Here is a 16,895-nt window from a genome sequence, read left to right as displayed (position 1 = left end):
AAGAGCCCTGTGGTAGGTCACTGGGGACTTAGGGAACAGGACAGCATCTCGGTATGAAAAGTCTTACCTGACAGGAAAACACTTTTCACACCTCTCCTCCCATCTCTGACCAGGATTGTTCTTGCCCTCAGAATGCCAGCTATACCCACCAGACACTGCAGTCTAAGAAGGGAGTGGGTTGCCGAGGACTCTGGCCAATCCCTGCTGTTTCTGACCCCTTTCTTCCCTAAAGACCCCCCTTCCACCCCCTGCCCCAAGGGTAGCTCCTCTGTGTATATTTAGGAGTGTGAAGTCTTCTTCTGGACTGTGATCTCCCTAACAGCAGAGATAATGCCATTTATGGTTTTTCAACCCCTTTCCTTTAAGAAGCCAAGAGACCCAACCTAAGGCTACAGCACAGAAAACTCCCCTTTAGCTTCCTTTCCCTGGCTTTATTTCCCCCTTCCTTCCATACCCTCTGAGATCAGGCTTCTACCCTCACTACTCCCGTTGCTTTTGGGATTCTTCAGCCTTAATCTTGATGATTTCTCTTTAGCACTCATTTGGTTGAACCTAATTCTTTTTGAAACTTTCTCCTCCTTTGGCTCTGTGACTTCACTCTCTCCTGGTTTTCCTTCTATTTTCCTGGCTAATTCTTTTCCATCTCCTTTGAGGGTTGCTTTGTGCACCCTTAAATCATGGTGTCCCCAGGGCTCTGTCCTTGTTCCCATTATAGCTCCACACATTCTCCCTGTGCTCACATTCACTTTAACTACCACTTTTATTCTGATGACTCTGCCATCATGGTGGTCTCCTGGCTGCCACGGATACTTTCTAATCCACCTTCCACCCGAACAACTAGTGATGCCTTTCTAAAATGCAAATCAAAACAGGCTACTATGCTGTTATAAACAAACAAACAAACAAATGCCACTCCCCTGATTAAAATCCCACTATGGCTATACCAAATAAATTTGCAGTTTCTGAAAAGCATCAAGGTATTCTGTGCCTTGGTGGTTTTGCAGACTGTTCTATGAGCCTAGAATGTACTTACAAGTCTCCACAAAGAGACTGGTCTGCCTGTTGGACATATCCCTCGGCTCTTAGACATATCCCTTAAGCTCTGCAAATTCCTAAATGTCCAAAACTGAAGTCATGCCTCCTCCCTTTTCCAGCAAATCTACCTCTGTGTTTGCAGTCCTTATTCATGGATCATCCTTCCAGTTACCCAGACTTAGCAGCTCAGTCTTCTGAGTGCTTCCTTCCCTAATACATCCATCTCTAAGTCCTGTAGGTTTTATATCCTCAGTGCATTTTCCCCCCTCTAACTTCCTTCTCTCCACTACAACTGTGGGACATGCCCTGGACTGGAAAGATGACTGACGTAGACTGCGGAACCGCTGTGGTACGGATGGGGTTGGCAGGGCCCTATCCCCAGGAGGCCATGCATACATACATCCTGGGACTCTCCAGCCTCGAGGTTCCTTACCGTCGGCTCTAGCTCTCGCATCCCTCTGGGTATGGCTGTTGGCTGGGCTCCCTGGGAGAGCAGAGCCTGGATCCATCAGCTGCGCCAGGGGGTCTTGCCCAGCAGCTCTGAGGCCAGCAGGGGGCATCTCACTGGACTGGGGGCCCTGACAGACCTGGGTGGACCAGGGCTCACGGCCGACTAAGTCCATGCCTGGCCCCAAGGGCATGGGTGGTAGGCTATGGCTACAGTGAGTGCCCTCATCCCGTGCGCCTGCCCTATCTTGTTGTGCTTCTTGGATGGGTGAGAACTCCTGGGAGGAGTCCCCAATGCTCACTCGAAGTGGGGGGGAGCCAGAGCCTGCAACTTTCTTCCGGCCCTTGGCGAGCTCAGCGAAGGAGGTGACCCGCTTAGGTGGGGAGCTGGGCGCAGCCAGAGCTGTAGGGCCCTCACTCAGGCGCACTGGGCAACTCAACATGCGTTCCAGTGAGCCCAGGCGGACAGGAGGGCTGCGCTCCAGGCTGCGATCATAGCTTCGGGAGCGCTGACGTCCAGTGCTAAGGTTGGGGGGTGAAGTATTAGTGTACACTTGCCCCTCCATCACAGTGGGGCCCATGGGAGCTGCAGCTTCCACGGAGGAACCCACTGTTTCTTGTTCCTCTGGCTGGACTTCTGGCTTCTGGAATAGATAATACTCAGAGGGCTGGCTAAGGCCAGGGTCTGGCCCAGAGCTGGGTGCAGGACTTATCTTGGTGTGTTCCTCAGAGCAGCTGGTGATGGAAGAGCCAGCTGGGCTTGGGGATGACTGGGAGGACAGGTCACAGGTGACAAGTTTATAGTAATTCTGTGTGGCCACAACAAGACGGGCCTGGCTCTGGAAGCAGGCTGTGAGGTCAGCCCCAGCGGGGCAGGGCTCACAGTGTGGGCGGTAGGAGTTGCAGTTGGCATCGAGCTCAGGAGATGAGGCGTGAGGACAGCCATAGCCCCCTTCCCTTCCTCCACTATCAGGGTGGAGGGACTCGCAAGACATCTTAGACTCAGCTGGGGAGGGTTGCAGGTCCAGGTAGAAGGCTCCAGGGTCTGAGTGGCTGCAGAACGAAGAGTCGCTGCAAGACTGGGGGGCAGAGTTGAGGCTGGCGCGGGAGGTGCCACGCACCTTGTTGTAGAGCGCGCTGAACGTGACCAGCACGCCGTCGGAGCTGTTGCAGGAGGAGTCACTCACGTAGCCCATGGACTGGTCAGCCGCCTCGGACTGACTGGACGTGCTACTGCAGCGGCAGTGCTGGGCTCCCGAGCCTGAGCAGCCGGGGTTCCTTGGGGATTCATCTGAACTGAGCTTCCACTCCTGGTCAAAGGAAAAGCCGGAAGTATCACTGGCTCCGCCCCCACTGCCACTCCCACCGGGTCCTCCACACTCATCCAGCTCCATGGTCTCTGCTTCCAGCTCTGGCCGGCAGCAGTGGCTAGTGCTGCACTGCTGGGAATCCACGGCGGTCTCCGGCTCCTGTTCCTGCCCGTCCACCACTCCTGCCCGGCTCTGTGTCGTCCCCCATGGCCTGCCCACTCTGGGGCCAGGTGGTGGCAGCTGGAAAGAGGACACATGGAAGGTGGGCTGGCTGGCCCCATGTAGGTGGAAGGACTGCTGGGTGGCACTGTCACCAATGCTGTCATCATACATGTCACCAAGTCCTGTCTCAGCCACACTCTCCTGCAGCAAGAAGGGATTGTGTCGTTTAGGGGCCCCCGGGCCTCTTCCATCCCGACCCCTACTCTTGGTGCTGCTGTCTGCAGACCGTGCGGACCCCCCTGGAGCAGAGTGCAGACTGTTGTACAGCAGAGAGTCAGCTTGTCCTAGGTCTTGATCAGGCTGGGTGATGCCCAGCTCAGGTGGGCAGAAGGGATTGGGTCTCGTGCTCCCACTGCCCCCACTTGCCCCTCCGCAGCACTGCCTGTCTGGGACTTGACAGTGCACCAGGGGGATGTGGTGAACGATCAGGGTCTCTCCAGTCAGCTTTGGGGGACTATCCATTCTGGAAAGTTCGAACAAGGGCATCAACAGCACCAGACACTGCCCCCGGAACCCAGTGGGGCAGAACACATTTCATCAGGAGGGCTTGGCACCTAGAGAGAGAAGGAAAGAAAGGGAACCTAATGTCACCTCCCTGGAAGTTAGGGACCTGCCCTTCCCAGATCATTTGCAGATGGAGAAGAGCCCAAGAGGAGAAAACCCTCAGAGTTAAGATGGAGCTTGGTAGCATAGCCCAGTGGGACAGGGGGTATGCCACCATACTTTGCGTGTTGCACAGACCCAGCTCTTGAGTTCCCCCTTCCTTTTAAGTTTGCCATGCATCCATTGTGACAAAAGGCCAGGCCCCTTTTAATGCCACATGTGAAGGTCTGGGGATCTCAGGGACTGCACTTTCTCCTCTTTCAACAAGGACCCTGTTCTTACCAATAAACGATGACTGAGTACAAAAACAAGACTACGAATAATGACATAACTAAGAAAAGACCATCTAGGATGTCTGAAAAGGCGCCAGGCACTGAGGACACAGAGACGCCTTGCACACCTCGGACACAGTACAGCACGCAAGTTTACAAATGAGGAAAAATCACGAATTATGTATCACATCCTCATAGCAATGCACTAAAATTTTGCAAGGAAAGTATTTTTAAGTCCACTATGTCATTAGACCCCTATGTCATCTCAGACTCCTTTCTGCTCCTGTGAGCCCCAGAATTCTTGTCCCTCTGAGAGCTGTAGACTAAGGAGCCTCACTCTCCCTACTACTGTACTGGAGCTTCTTAAATGCAGAGGCCAAAGTGGGCATTAGAGTGACTGCAAGTATGGCTGATGCCAACCTCTTCCTTCTCAATGGGGGCGGGGTGGGGGTCTATTTTTATCTCCTTTCCATCACTAGAGCACAGCAGCACATATGGCCTTACAAATATAAGAGGCATAATACATTCTTAATGTCCAGCTCAGGGTGCAGCACTTCTGAAGTGTCCAAATTCTGCCCAGTTTTAGCCTAGGACTTTTGCTGTGGTGTGTGTTTGGGAGGGGTTGGGGGGGGGCTCTAGAAAGTCTTCTCTTCTCAGTTTTACCTCTAACAGGCTAAGGTAAAGTTCTCTCTTGTTCAAGATCTCCTGTCCCCAAGGACACAGAGCCCATTCCAAGCCTCTCTGTTCTCTTAGCAGGACGGTGGCGGAATGGTCTCCTCACATTCTAGTCTCCTGTGCTGCCAAGTTCAGAGCCCAACAGTCTTCACTTGCTCAGATTCCTCACATCCAATTTCTCCTAATTCATTCACTTTTCTTCCTTCCCTTTTTATTCCTGTTGTTTTCATTTCACCCACCGTGAGTCTAAATCGCCCATTGCCTAAGTTCTCCATCATTTAGTTGAACCCTTAATACCATCAATTTTTAAAAATGTAACTCATTTAGATCCGAGGACCACAGCTCTTCATGTGGAGTACAGTAAAGAGCTACACAAATCACACATGCCCAAGGACACCAACAGGTGACACATAAAAGAAAAAATTCAAATGGCTAATGTATGTGTGAGAGACATGGTTATTATTATAAAATATAATTATTTAGGTTAAGTTAAATTACATGAAACTTAAAAAGCAAGTGTTTACCATCTTCTTCCTTCCCTTTCTGAGAGGAAGACTCCGTTGTTGGACTTCCAAGCCTTTGTGTGTTGATTGGGGTAATGAGTAGAGATGGAGAAAGGCAGAAACTAGAGAAGCTAAACTGAGCTACAAGATTAAGAGCTAGAGAAGAAAACATGGAGATAAACCTTTGTTATCTTGGATTAGGTGATGGTTTCTTAGCTATGACACCAAAAGCACAAGTAACAAATGAGAAAATAGATAAAGTAAACTTCATACAAATTAAAAACCTTTGTGCCTCAAAGGATAACATCAAGAAAGTAAAAACCCACAGAATAGGTAAAAATATTTAAAAATCATATATCTGATCAGAATATATAAAACACAATTCAACAATTAAAGATATATAACTCAATTGAAAACCGGGCAAAGGACTTGAGTAGACATTTCTCCAAGGAAGACAAGCAAATGGTCAGTAAGCACATGAAAAGATGCTCAACCTCAATGGTTATTAGAGGAGTAAAAACCACAATGAGACACCACTTCACCCCCACTACAATGGCTGATAGACAAAAACAAATGTCGGTAACACGTGGAAAATTGGAACCCTCCAACATTGCTGGAGGCCTTGTAAAATGGTGCAGCCACTTTGGAAAAACAGCCTGGCAGTTCCTCAAAATGTTAAACATAAAGTTACCACATGAGCCAGCAATTCTACTCATAGGTATATATGCAAGAGAAATGAAAACATATATTTACACAAAATCTTGTATACAAATATTCATAGCAGCATTATTCACAGTAGCCAAAAAAGTGAGAACAATACAAATGTCCATCAACTGATGAATGAATAAACATAATGTGGTATATACATGTAACAGAATATTATTTAGCATTAAATGGAATGAAGTACTAATACATGCTACAACTTGAATAAACCTCAAAATGGTACGTCAAAGAAGCCAGTCATAAAAGGCTTCTTTGTATGATGTTGTATGAGCCCATTACATGAAATGTCCAGAATAGGCAAATAAACAGAAAGAGAAGTAGATTAGTTGTTGCCAGGAACGCGGATACTAGGATGAAGAGTGACTGCAAATAGGTATGGAGATTGTTTTTGCAAATGTTCTGAAATCAGACAATGGTGTGGTTACACAAATCTGTGAATAAAATCAAAACTACAGAATTTCATGGTACGTCTTATCGCAATTTTATAAAAGGGTGAATTTTATGACATGTGAATTGTATCTTAACAAAGCTGTTATTTAAAACATTTTTTAAATTAGGAAAGACAAGATTAGGGTTGATGGGAAGAGGGAAGGAGAGGTGAGAAAAGGAACCAGTATTGAGCAATGGAGGATACTGGACGTTTGCAGAGACAAGGTAAGAATGAGAAATGAGATGAACAGCTGCCTTACCACGTGGGATTTTGTAGAATGAGATAAAGAGGATTTTTAGGAAGTTTTGCTATGAGGTACATGACATAATTTTCCCTTCATTCCTCCCATCTCTCCTAGTCCTTCACCAAGAAATCTTTGGGCTCAAATAGATATATATGCCACAAGGATAACAGAAAGTTGGAAACAGCCTAAAATTCCAATAATAATTTTAAAATGTACAGACTAGAGTATCATTAAAATAATGTTGTGTTAAATGATTATTGACTTGGGAAAATGTTCACAAAATATTAAGTGAAAACAGCAGATAATAAACAACATGTACAGTACAGCATTTTTGTAAATAAGTATGTCTACATCTGTCTTAGTCCATTCAGGCTGCTATAACAAAATACCTCATTCTGGTGGCTTATAAACAGCAGAAATTTATTTCTCACAGTCTAGATGCTAGGAAGTCCAAGATCAAGTTGCCAGCATAGTTCTGTTCTGGTGAAAGCTCTTTTCCTGGTACATAATTGGCACCTTCTAGCTGTGCCCTCACAGGGTTTTGGGACAAGGGATCTCTCTGGAGCCTGTTTTATAAGGGCACTAATCCCATTCATGAGGGCTCTGCTCTTATGACCTAATCTAATCACCTCCCAAAAATCCCCACCTCACTATCTTTACCTTTGGAGGTTAGGATTCAATATATTAATTTTGGGAGACATAAACCAGACCACAGTAGTATGCATGGAAATGGAAGAAAATTCAAAAGCATATACAACAAATGTTAATAGTTTTTATCTCTGTTGAGTGATTTTGGATTAGTCTTAATTTTATTCTTTTCATCTGTACTTTCTAATTTGTATATATTAAATACTCATTATGTACATAATTCAAACAGTTTGTTTTTTCTTTGAACACCACAGACAGCATGGGTTTAGGGCTTAGAGAAGGGGCCTCCCCTTACATATGATACTAGGTTTCCCCAGGATCCAGGCTATAATCTGAGATCTGGACTGAAAGGGGCATAGAGAACTTTCCTGTGCATGTAACAGGAAATGGGGAACACCTATGGGCTACAGCCATCACTTGAGCTTCACTTCAATAAGTATTTCCCCCCTCCTTTTAAAGTACCATTTTCAAAAGGTATTCACAAGTATACACAGGAAAGAATTTATGATTCAGGCCCACAAAACCATTACTGGGTCATACATGCATTCAAATGAAAAATCATAATGACACACAGTCTAGAAAGCGGATTCTCTAAACCAGGGATAAAGAACAAATGGATATGGAAGGTGATGGAGAACCTTTGGGCTCTGACAGTTGTGTTCCCATACACAGTGCTTGGAACACAGCAGGTGCTTGGTTACTTGTTGACTCCTCTTTTATCCATTTAAAAATTGACTTTGTCTTTTTTTTTAAATTAAGTTTTAGGAGCTTTTAATTTATTCTGGATATAAGTCCTTTGTCAGACACATGTCTTAAGAATATTTTCTCTCACCCTGTGGTTTCCATTGTTTTCTTAATGGTGTGTTTTTTTTCAACTAATAGAAGTTTTTAATTTTATGAAGTCCCATTTATCTTTTATTCTTTATGGTTAAAGCTTTCTGTGTCTTATCTAAGAAATCTTTGCCTATCCCATGATCATAAAGAAAATTTCCTTTTTTTGTCACCCCCCACAAAAGCTGTATAGTTTTAAGCTTTTACATTTATGCTGTGTCGAATCCTATTTTAAGTATAAAGCTCTTTCACTGGTTGATTTCATTTTATTTTATATTTCTGTATCTCAGAGGTCTTATTCCTTCCTGATCTCCACTCAGCCAAGGGAAATGCCTGCCAATCGTCCCTCCACAGACAACTCCAGCTCAGCCAGCGAAGGTGACGGTCTGCAGGCATCTCATGAAGTCTTTGTATTCATGCCTTCCTCCATCCCCAAACTTGCACACTTTTACAAAGCACTTTTTAATGTATGTCATCCTATTGATCCTCACAACAACTCCCTAAAGTGGGCAGAGCCACTTTCATTTAAAAGAAATAAGGAAATCGACACCCAGAAAAATGAAATGACTTGCCCAAGACCACTCAGTGAATAAATGACAGAATTAAGCTGGAACTCAGGAATCCTAACTTCTGACCTTTTTTCTTGACCACTTAAGGATGTAATGAGAATGTACTGTACACGTGACTTGATTTCAAACACCACGGAGTACATTTGGTGAGAGCCTATCTCTTTGACTTCCTTCCTGGGAGTGACTTGTTTGTTCTATAACAAGAGAAATATAATACTGTGACCCATGAGCTCTAATAAAGGTAAAGAGAAAACAACGAGGTGGAAGAGCTCTTTCCAGACTCTGACATAGTTTATCTTTACCCACTTCTCTGTTCTCTGAACCTACGGTCCCTTGCATATTTCTGCCCCATGCTCTAATAACACTCTTCAATCCCCCTTCCTGTCCCAATTCCCAGCCCTCATCTCCCTGTCCCATTCAGTCCCCAAGGCCTTTTCCCCTGTTGTGTAGTTCACATTCCTCAACGTTTCTTGGGAACTAACACCCTCCCACAACTTCTCAGTGTATTTCCCAACACATTTGCACAACGTGGAACTACTGATTCCTATGAGCATGTTTTTGAATCTTCCACCACCGTGGAAATGGAAATTTAAGGAACTCCATCTGCTCAGCACTAGGGTAACTCTGGGCAGGAAAATGTCCTAAACTCCAGAAGAAAGGTTTCCCCCATCTTTGGTCATCAGCCTCTTTCTGTCAGTCACAGAACCCTTCCCTCTGTTTTCTTGTTGGCCCCCTGAAGGAGGATGAGGAAGCCAGAGGTATTCAGTTGCTATTCTCTAGCAATCTGACCTTGACCTGAGGTCCAAGGAGGAGCCTCAGCAGGACTGATAACCTTTTTCCTGCCTGGGTCCTCTCTTGGGCAGGACTGAAGAAAGAAAAGAGCAAGAGTATCAGCTTATGCTTGCGTCTCTTTCTGTTAGGAATCTGTAAGTCCATATAAGAAGACGGATTATAACAGGTCAGGTGCCCCAGGCATTACAGTGACTGTCCCCCTCCCCCCATACTGTGGAGCCTCTTGGTCAACATTCTTTCTTACTCCATCCTTACCTGGAGCCTGATGGCTCCCATAGCACCAGAAGATACAGGATGTGTGTCTATGTGCATGTATGTATGTGTGGAGGGGAAGGACGGCCTGATGCTTGCAGACCTTCTTCTTGAAAGCTGCGTGGATCCCTGCATGTCCTCCACCAGAAATGTACAGTAGCTTTAGGGTGCCTCCCCCCATTAAGCCTTTGTTTCTAGATCTGACCCCTGCTACCCTGACCCACACTATAGCAGCTTCATCAGAAATGCCCGGAAAGGAAGGAGTGGCTCTTCTGCCTCTTGACAAAATAGCATTAACCCAAACCTCTGCTTCTTCACCCTCTCTGCACCACAGCCCAAAATGTATGCATGGATGAGCTTGTCTCACGTGTGCTGTCCCGCTCGCTCTCACTTTCTCTGCCTTTCAGAAAGACAAAGCCAACCCTCAGAAGCCAGGGCCCAAACGTGCTGATCCATTATCCTAGCGTCCCTGCCCTGCCCCTCCCCCCAGCTCCGCTGAGCCATACCTCTGTAAGGAGCCTTGAGCTGAACCCCGAGGCTTGTTCCTTTTGCACTCCGACCAAGCTCTACCTTGACAGTTCCAGCTGAGGCACTGTTCCACGGGAACACACAGGGGGAACTTGGCCAATTTCCTAAGATCTGATTTCTGCTAATACAATGGCATCCCTGCTAATGCAGGGAGGCTGCGCAATCCCAGCCCCTGTATCCTTGCTGCTGCGCGGCTGCCGCTGGTGCTGCGGTGACGTTGCTGCTAAGGAAAGGGGGAAGGGAAAGGAGCAGACATGCCCACAGCACAGCCACTCAGTCCCCCTCCCTGTCCGTCCCCGTGGGCCTTCAGCCCAGGGGAAGGGGAGGGCAGAGAAAGGAGTCAGCCAGCGAAGGAGGCCGGCGCTGGGAGACAAGAACTCTCAAGGCAGCAAAGGAAACGAGGGAGAGCGCCGGGCCTAGCTCCTCTCTTGTCCTTAGGAGTCTCAGGGAAAAGTCTGGGCAGAAGCTTAGAGCTTCCTTCCTTCCTTGGGCCCCTCCTTTTAGAGCTTAGCCAGAAACCTCTCCCTCCTCTTTTTGCCCATCCCAATGACTCCTTGTTTTCCAGCGTTTTCCTTTTACTAGGATTCCAGACTAGACCCAGGGTGGAGCCGCCGGCCTGGGAGGTGTTCTTGAGGCCCTGAAGGGAGGCTGCAGGGACCCAGAGCAATACCGAGTTCAGTCCTCGTGGATGCACGGCTGGACGCAGCACTAGCGCATGGAGGACGTGCCTCTTCAGAGAAATGGGGTCTGTCTCAGAGAAAAGAGACCCCACCAGATGCAGGCTTCTCTCCGTGACGCAGAGGTGAGCCTTAGGGCCAACCTGGCTGCACGCCCCTTCCTAACAGGATCTAACTCAGTTCCCTGGACCTTCAGAGGGTCTGCTAATGTGGCTGGAATAGAACTTTCCCCTCTCACCTACATCAATTTTTCACCAGTGCCAAGTGGGGTCCAGCTGGGTCTGTGGGGAGGCAGAATCCACTTGGGCAAGCCAAGGGGCCAGGAGGCCTATTTCTGAGGGAAAGGAAGGCTAAGGAAAGGAAGTGGTCTCCTCTAAGCTAGAAAAAAATCTCAGTTCTGCCTGTAGACCTACAGAGTGCTCCATCCCTTTCCCTGTGATCCTCATAGGAAAAGGAGAAGGAGCAGAAATGGTGTCACTGTACTTCCCTCTCCCCTAGCTGATAGAGACCTCCAAGGGGTTTGGATAAGAAGCTGTAGGTTATGGCAAAGTCAATTTCCAGGACCAAGTGCTTGGAGTTCTACCTTATTATAGGAGCTCTGGGCCAGGAAATTTGTCCCTGAAATTTCAGTGCGGTTAAGCCATGCATTGCACTAGAGAGCCACTACTTAGGAAATGTTTCCAGTTGCCTATAGAAGCTGGCAGCTCTCACATTTCCAGGGCTTGGCTTCCTTCAGTGCATCACAGACCACATCATCACCTACTTCCCATCTTCTACTGCCCAAGGTCTATAGGGCTTCTGATGAAAGATCAAATTACTTTTTGGCTAGAAACAAAATACAAATATTGTCAACTGCCTCTTAATTAGTCTTTTCACCTGCAATTTACCATCTAGTACTGCCCGATTCATCTCCCCTAGGACACCTTCTTTCTTCAATATGTCACTCTCCTATCCCTTTTTATGGTTTCTCATTACCCAGACAATCAAGTTCAAACTCCTCATTTTGGCTTTCAAGGCCCTCTATCCTGGCTGTCTACTCCCTCTCTACTTAACCTTACTTCCTATATGTAGTCCTTCAAATCTGTTTCCTAAGCTTATTTCCACCCTGCTGCCTTTTTTCAGATCGTCCTGCCTGATATACTTGATTATACTCAGAATTATCCAAAACCTACAAGGCTCAGGTCAACTCTTCCATCAAGTCTTCACTGATCACGCCAGAGCCAGAAATGATCTGTCTTCTGAAACCCTGTAGGTTGCAGGTTGTTGATTTTACAGACAAGAAAATATATCCCACAAAAACCAGGGGATCAATATAGGATTGCCAATTTCTTATGTTGGCAACGAGCATCATTAAAAAACAAAACAAAACAAAAACACTTTGCATTAACTATCATCATTTCATAAAAGAAAGCATACTGCATTATTTTTCTCATTGCACTGTGTACTGATGCAAACTTCATCTGAAACTAACAACAGTCCACGAGAAGTTTTGATCAAGTAAATCATTTCTTACTTGATATGGTTATTGTTCTTTTTCGCATACCTGCTTTAATGTCTCTTCCAGACTACAAAGTACAAGTTATATTCACCTTTGTATCCCTAATACCCAGGATATAAGACAGTATAATTTAAGTTGCATTTCCCATAAAACCTAGCACAGTGCTTGGCATATTGAAGGAGTTAGAGTCTTGTTGAATAAGAGTACTCTACAAAGAGATATTCCTTGAGTATAAATGAGTGAATGGTGGACAGCTCTGACTCAAAAGGCTTAGAAGAGAAAACCCCTGCTGTTCATGTGGAAAAAAACAAAGGTCTATTAAAAGAACTCTTAGAAAAAAGAAGAATAACTCTTTACGACCTTTACAACACATTTTAGACATGATACCAAAAGTACAAGCGACAAAAGAAAAAGTGAACTTCATAAAAATTTAAAATTTTGTGCTTCAAAGGACACAATCAAGATAGTGAAAAGACAACCCACAGAATGGGAGAAAATATTTGCAAATCATATATTTGATAAGGGATTTTTATCCAGAATACATAAAGAACTCTTACAACTCAACAATAAAAACAAAAACATATACATTAAAAAATGGGCAAAGGATTTAAATAGGTGTTTCTCCAAAGAAGACATACAAATGGTCAATAGCACATTAAAAGAATCTCAACATCATTAATTATTAGGGAAGTGCAAATCAAAACTAAAATGAGATACCATTTTACCCTACTAGAATGGATCAAATCAAAAAGACAGACAATAACAAGTGTTGATGACAATGGAGAAATCAAAACCCTCGTACATTACTGGGAGGATTGTCAAATGGTGCAATCACTTTCTCTTTTATCTTAGCCATCAACCTAGGGATCTCAGACAATTCCCCCTTTCTTTTGTTTTTTTCAACACCAAAATTCTCAAAAGAATGGACTATGTTAATCCTACTTTCCTCTTAACCATTTCTTAAGCACCAGCAGTCTGTCTTGTAATATTTGAACTGTCTGAAGCAGTTATAATTTTTGAACTTATAATATTTAAATTGTCTGACACTCGCCTATTGAAACACTTTTTCCCTTTGTCTTCTGTAACACCAGTTCTCCTAGTTCTACTTTTTAGATCATTCTTTCTTCATTGTTTAATAAAACAATACCTGGCTCATATTTAAAGGTAGATTTACAGGAAGGCTCAGATCTGAAGTTTTCAACCTATGAAGTATTTAGCCCTTCCCATTATGCTGTGGATTTCCAAATCTTGTATTCTTCATGAACTTCTAGAATCAAATCACCAATAGTCTATTAGATACTTCTTACTATTACCTCAAATTTACACATCTAAAGCCAAATTGATTTTTCTGTTTCAAATCCGCTTTATTTGGACTAGTAGCACAAGCTTGAAAATGTAAGTCATCTGGATTCTCTCTTCACATTTAGACAATCAACAAGTCATGCTGAGTTTTCCTTCTAATGTTTTAGGCATTGATCTAATAATTTATTGTGCTTTTATTATACGAGGTAGGACAATTAAGTTCGGTTGGACAATTAAGTTCGTGAACTTATTCCAACGATGTTGCTAACCTTTTCTGATATCAGAGGGATTATTCATTATGAATTTGTACCAACTGGAAAACAGTTCACCAAGTTTACTATTTGGAAGTGCTGAAAAGGCTGCGTGAAACAGTTAGATAACCTGAACTTTTCACCAACAATTCATGGCTCTTGCATCACGACAATGCACCAGCTCACACAGCACTGTCTGTGAGGGGATTTTTAGCCAGTAAACAATTAACTGTATTGGAACACCCTCCCTATTCACCTGATCTGGCCCCCAGTGACTTCTTTACCTGAAAATAAAGGAAATATTGAAAGGAAGACATTTTGATGACATTCAGGACATCAAGAGTAATAGGATGACAGTTCTGATGGCCATTCCAGAAAAAGAGTTCCAAAAGTGCTTTGGAGGGTGGACTAGGCGCTGACGTCGGTGCATAGCTTCCCAATGGGAGAACTTCGAAGGTGACCGTAGTGATATTCAGGAATGAGGTATGTAGCACTTTTTCTAGGAACTTAATTGTCACACCCCGTATTCTAGCTATTGCTAAGCACTTACATCATCTCATTTGATCCATAAAGCCGTTCTCTAAACTATTATTATCTCTATTTTATGGATCAGAAATCTGAGGCTCAGAGATATTAAATATCTTCCTAATGTAACTCAAGTCAGAAAACGTCTGATCTGGGACTCAGATACAGATCTGTCTGATCCCAAATCAGTGTTCTTACCATTGGTTACATTACTTTTCAAGTTCCATCCCTGATTCCTATCATCCTAATTCAGACCTGCATTATTTCTCCTCTGAATTGTATTATATAGCCTTCAAACTAGTTTTCTTGCTTTCATGATTAATCTGCCCAAAGCACTGCTCTCAATATATCACCTGACTACTAAAAAGCCTCCAGTAGCTCCCAACTGCCTATAGGATAATCCGAATTCCTAAAACATATATTGTTTAAAAGCATTTCAGGGCTCAGAGTAAATAGGAAAAATCTCTGAGGCTACTCTCACTATCCCCAAAAGGGGACAAAACAATGAGCTATGGAGTCAGCAAGGGGGAGAACCAGAGTTCCAAGTGGGCAATTCCCCAAGCATTTTAACTGTGGTCAGAATGACAAGCCTTGGCTACTAGAAAGGTGAGAGAGCTAAACCTGAGACTCCCACATTAAACTGAGACCCCAAAGTAAGCTCAAGTGATCCAGGGTTGGTGGTTCCCCACACTTTTGGCAGAAGCAGATACAAATCTTCTCTGGAGGAAAATATCTCCAACTTAAGCCTATAGCATTCTCAAAATTAAAGAGCAAGCAAAAATTAGTTTATAGCAAAGATCATAAATACACATGGAAGCAAGATACCACGAGCGAGTGACAGAGAGAACAACAAATAATACCTTTAAACTTCAAGGATTTCAGATATTAAGAATGCTGACATTCTTATACAAATACTTATATTGAATACAAATCAGCTATGTGTGACGTGTTGAATAAAGAATAAAAATCTCAAAGATAAGCAAGTAGCAAGAGATTACTAGAGAGATCCAGGGGTGGTGAAAATAAAAACACACATGAATATAACCACGTTACTGAACATTGCTATGCCTGGACTAGGCTGTTTTGTGGCGAGTCACTAGGTGAAAACAAGGATGTGGAGGCTAAGGGGAGCTACGTTATACTTCCTGCTACAGACCCAACAGTAGCCTACGCAAAACAGTGTGTGTGAAAGTGTTCTATAAACCATAGACATTCTACAGGAATATAAAGCATTGTTGTTACTCTTTAAAAATGCTAGCATCCATTGATGATTTTTGTTTGAATCAGTTATTTACTGTGATGGTTGAAAAATGATTTTCCCTCTATTATTCCTTCTATATTTATTAGTTGGCATTCTAATACAAGAAAGATTTCCTTTTCCTTCTACCCACCCACCCTCATTTTCCTTCCTTCCTTCCTTCCTTCCTTCCTTCCTTCCTTCCTTCCTTCCTTCCTTCCTTCCTTCCTTCCTTCCTTCCTTCCTTCTTTTCCATCCTTCTCTCCCTCCCTCCTTCCCTTCCCCCTTCCCTTCCTTTATTTGGTATCAGTAGACTGTTGGATTCTTATTTTTAAAAAATTCAATGGGTCATAATCCATTGTTGGTATTATTGATTTTGATGCTCAGATTGTGCCAGATTTGGCACTATTTGTCTTTCTTTTCATTGTGAAGACCTTTAGTGCTGTGTATAAACTTATCAAAATTAACTATTTATTTTGGATAAATTTTTAGAAAAGTTGAAAAAACAGTTCAGAGTTTCTGTATGTTCTTCAACCAGTTCCCCTAATGATACATAATCATAGTCATTTATCAAAACAAAGAAATTAACTTTGAGTACATTGCTACTAAGTTTGCAGACTATTTGGATTTTGCGAGTTTTCCAACTAATGTCCCTTTTCTATTATTTGGCTTTTTAAAAACTAAATACATACATAACTTTTATAAAACATAAGTTAATTAAAAACAAAATAAAGCCAAAATGGAAAAACAAGATATGCAGATGTATACTGGGGACTAGTGATAAACAGTCTGGATAGTATTGTAAGCGTAGCTCAGCAAAGAAAAAGATCTACATTTCTCACAGTCAAGACACTGGGTAGTTCTGAAAACCATCCAGGCAGGTAATTTTTAGCAAAAGCAAGAAGTACTAAAAACACATAATACTGTGTGATCTTAGTAGGTCTCTGTCCCTAGTCTTTCCCAATAATCACCTGCTTCCCTTTTACTTCAGGACACTCCTCTTTGGAAATCAACAGGAAGTACTTTTGCTTGTGTTGACTTAGTCAGGTATTCTCTACACCAGCAACAACCTATGTTAGGTAACTCTTTTTAGCCCTGTGTTCACCTCAGACTGAGTGATTGATTCCAACACAAAAGGTCAGAAGTGCTCAAATCATAACAAACGAAAATAAACTATGATGCACTATATACTCCATTCTGCTCTGGAAGCATCCCAAAGCCATTAATTAATGTCATCTCAGGAGTAAGTCAATCAATCAAGGCACAAACATCCATTGTACTCCTACTGCGTGTAAAGCACTGTGCTGGATGTTCAGGGGTA

The 16,895-nt window shown here is 43.7% G+C and overlaps 1 protein-coding gene across 6 annotated transcripts in view; it reads right to left on the bottom strand.

The window, feature by feature from the left end:
* Positions 1-16,895, bottom strand: part of RUSC2 (RUN and SH3 domain containing 2) — a 45,410-nt gene that overhangs the window by 9,459 nt on the left and 19,056 nt on the right. For 3 of the 6 annotated variants that reach the window (XM_081067601.1, XM_081067602.1, XM_081067603.1), the window contains one exon: positions 1,469-3,568. The exons of 1 other annotated variant lie outside the window; for it this stretch is intronic. In XM_081067601.1, the coding sequence (XP_080923727.1) occupies positions 1,469-3,500 (2,032 nt within the window). In that variant the 5' untranslated portion in view covers positions 3,501-3,568. Of the gene's footprint in view, positions 1-1,468; positions 3,569-5,088; positions 5,185-10,062; positions 10,633-16,895 lie in introns of those variants that run through there. 2 more of the 6 variants (XM_081067600.1, XM_081067604.1) reach the window with 2 other exon arrangements.

Source organism: Rhinolophus hipposideros (assembly GCF_964194185.1).
Source record: "Rhinolophus hipposideros genome assembly, chromosome: 11".
Classification (NCBI taxonomy): Eukaryota; Metazoa; Chordata; class Mammalia; order Chiroptera; family Rhinolophidae; genus Rhinolophus; species Rhinolophus hipposideros.
This window is presented reverse-complemented; position numbering and strand designations above follow the sequence as displayed.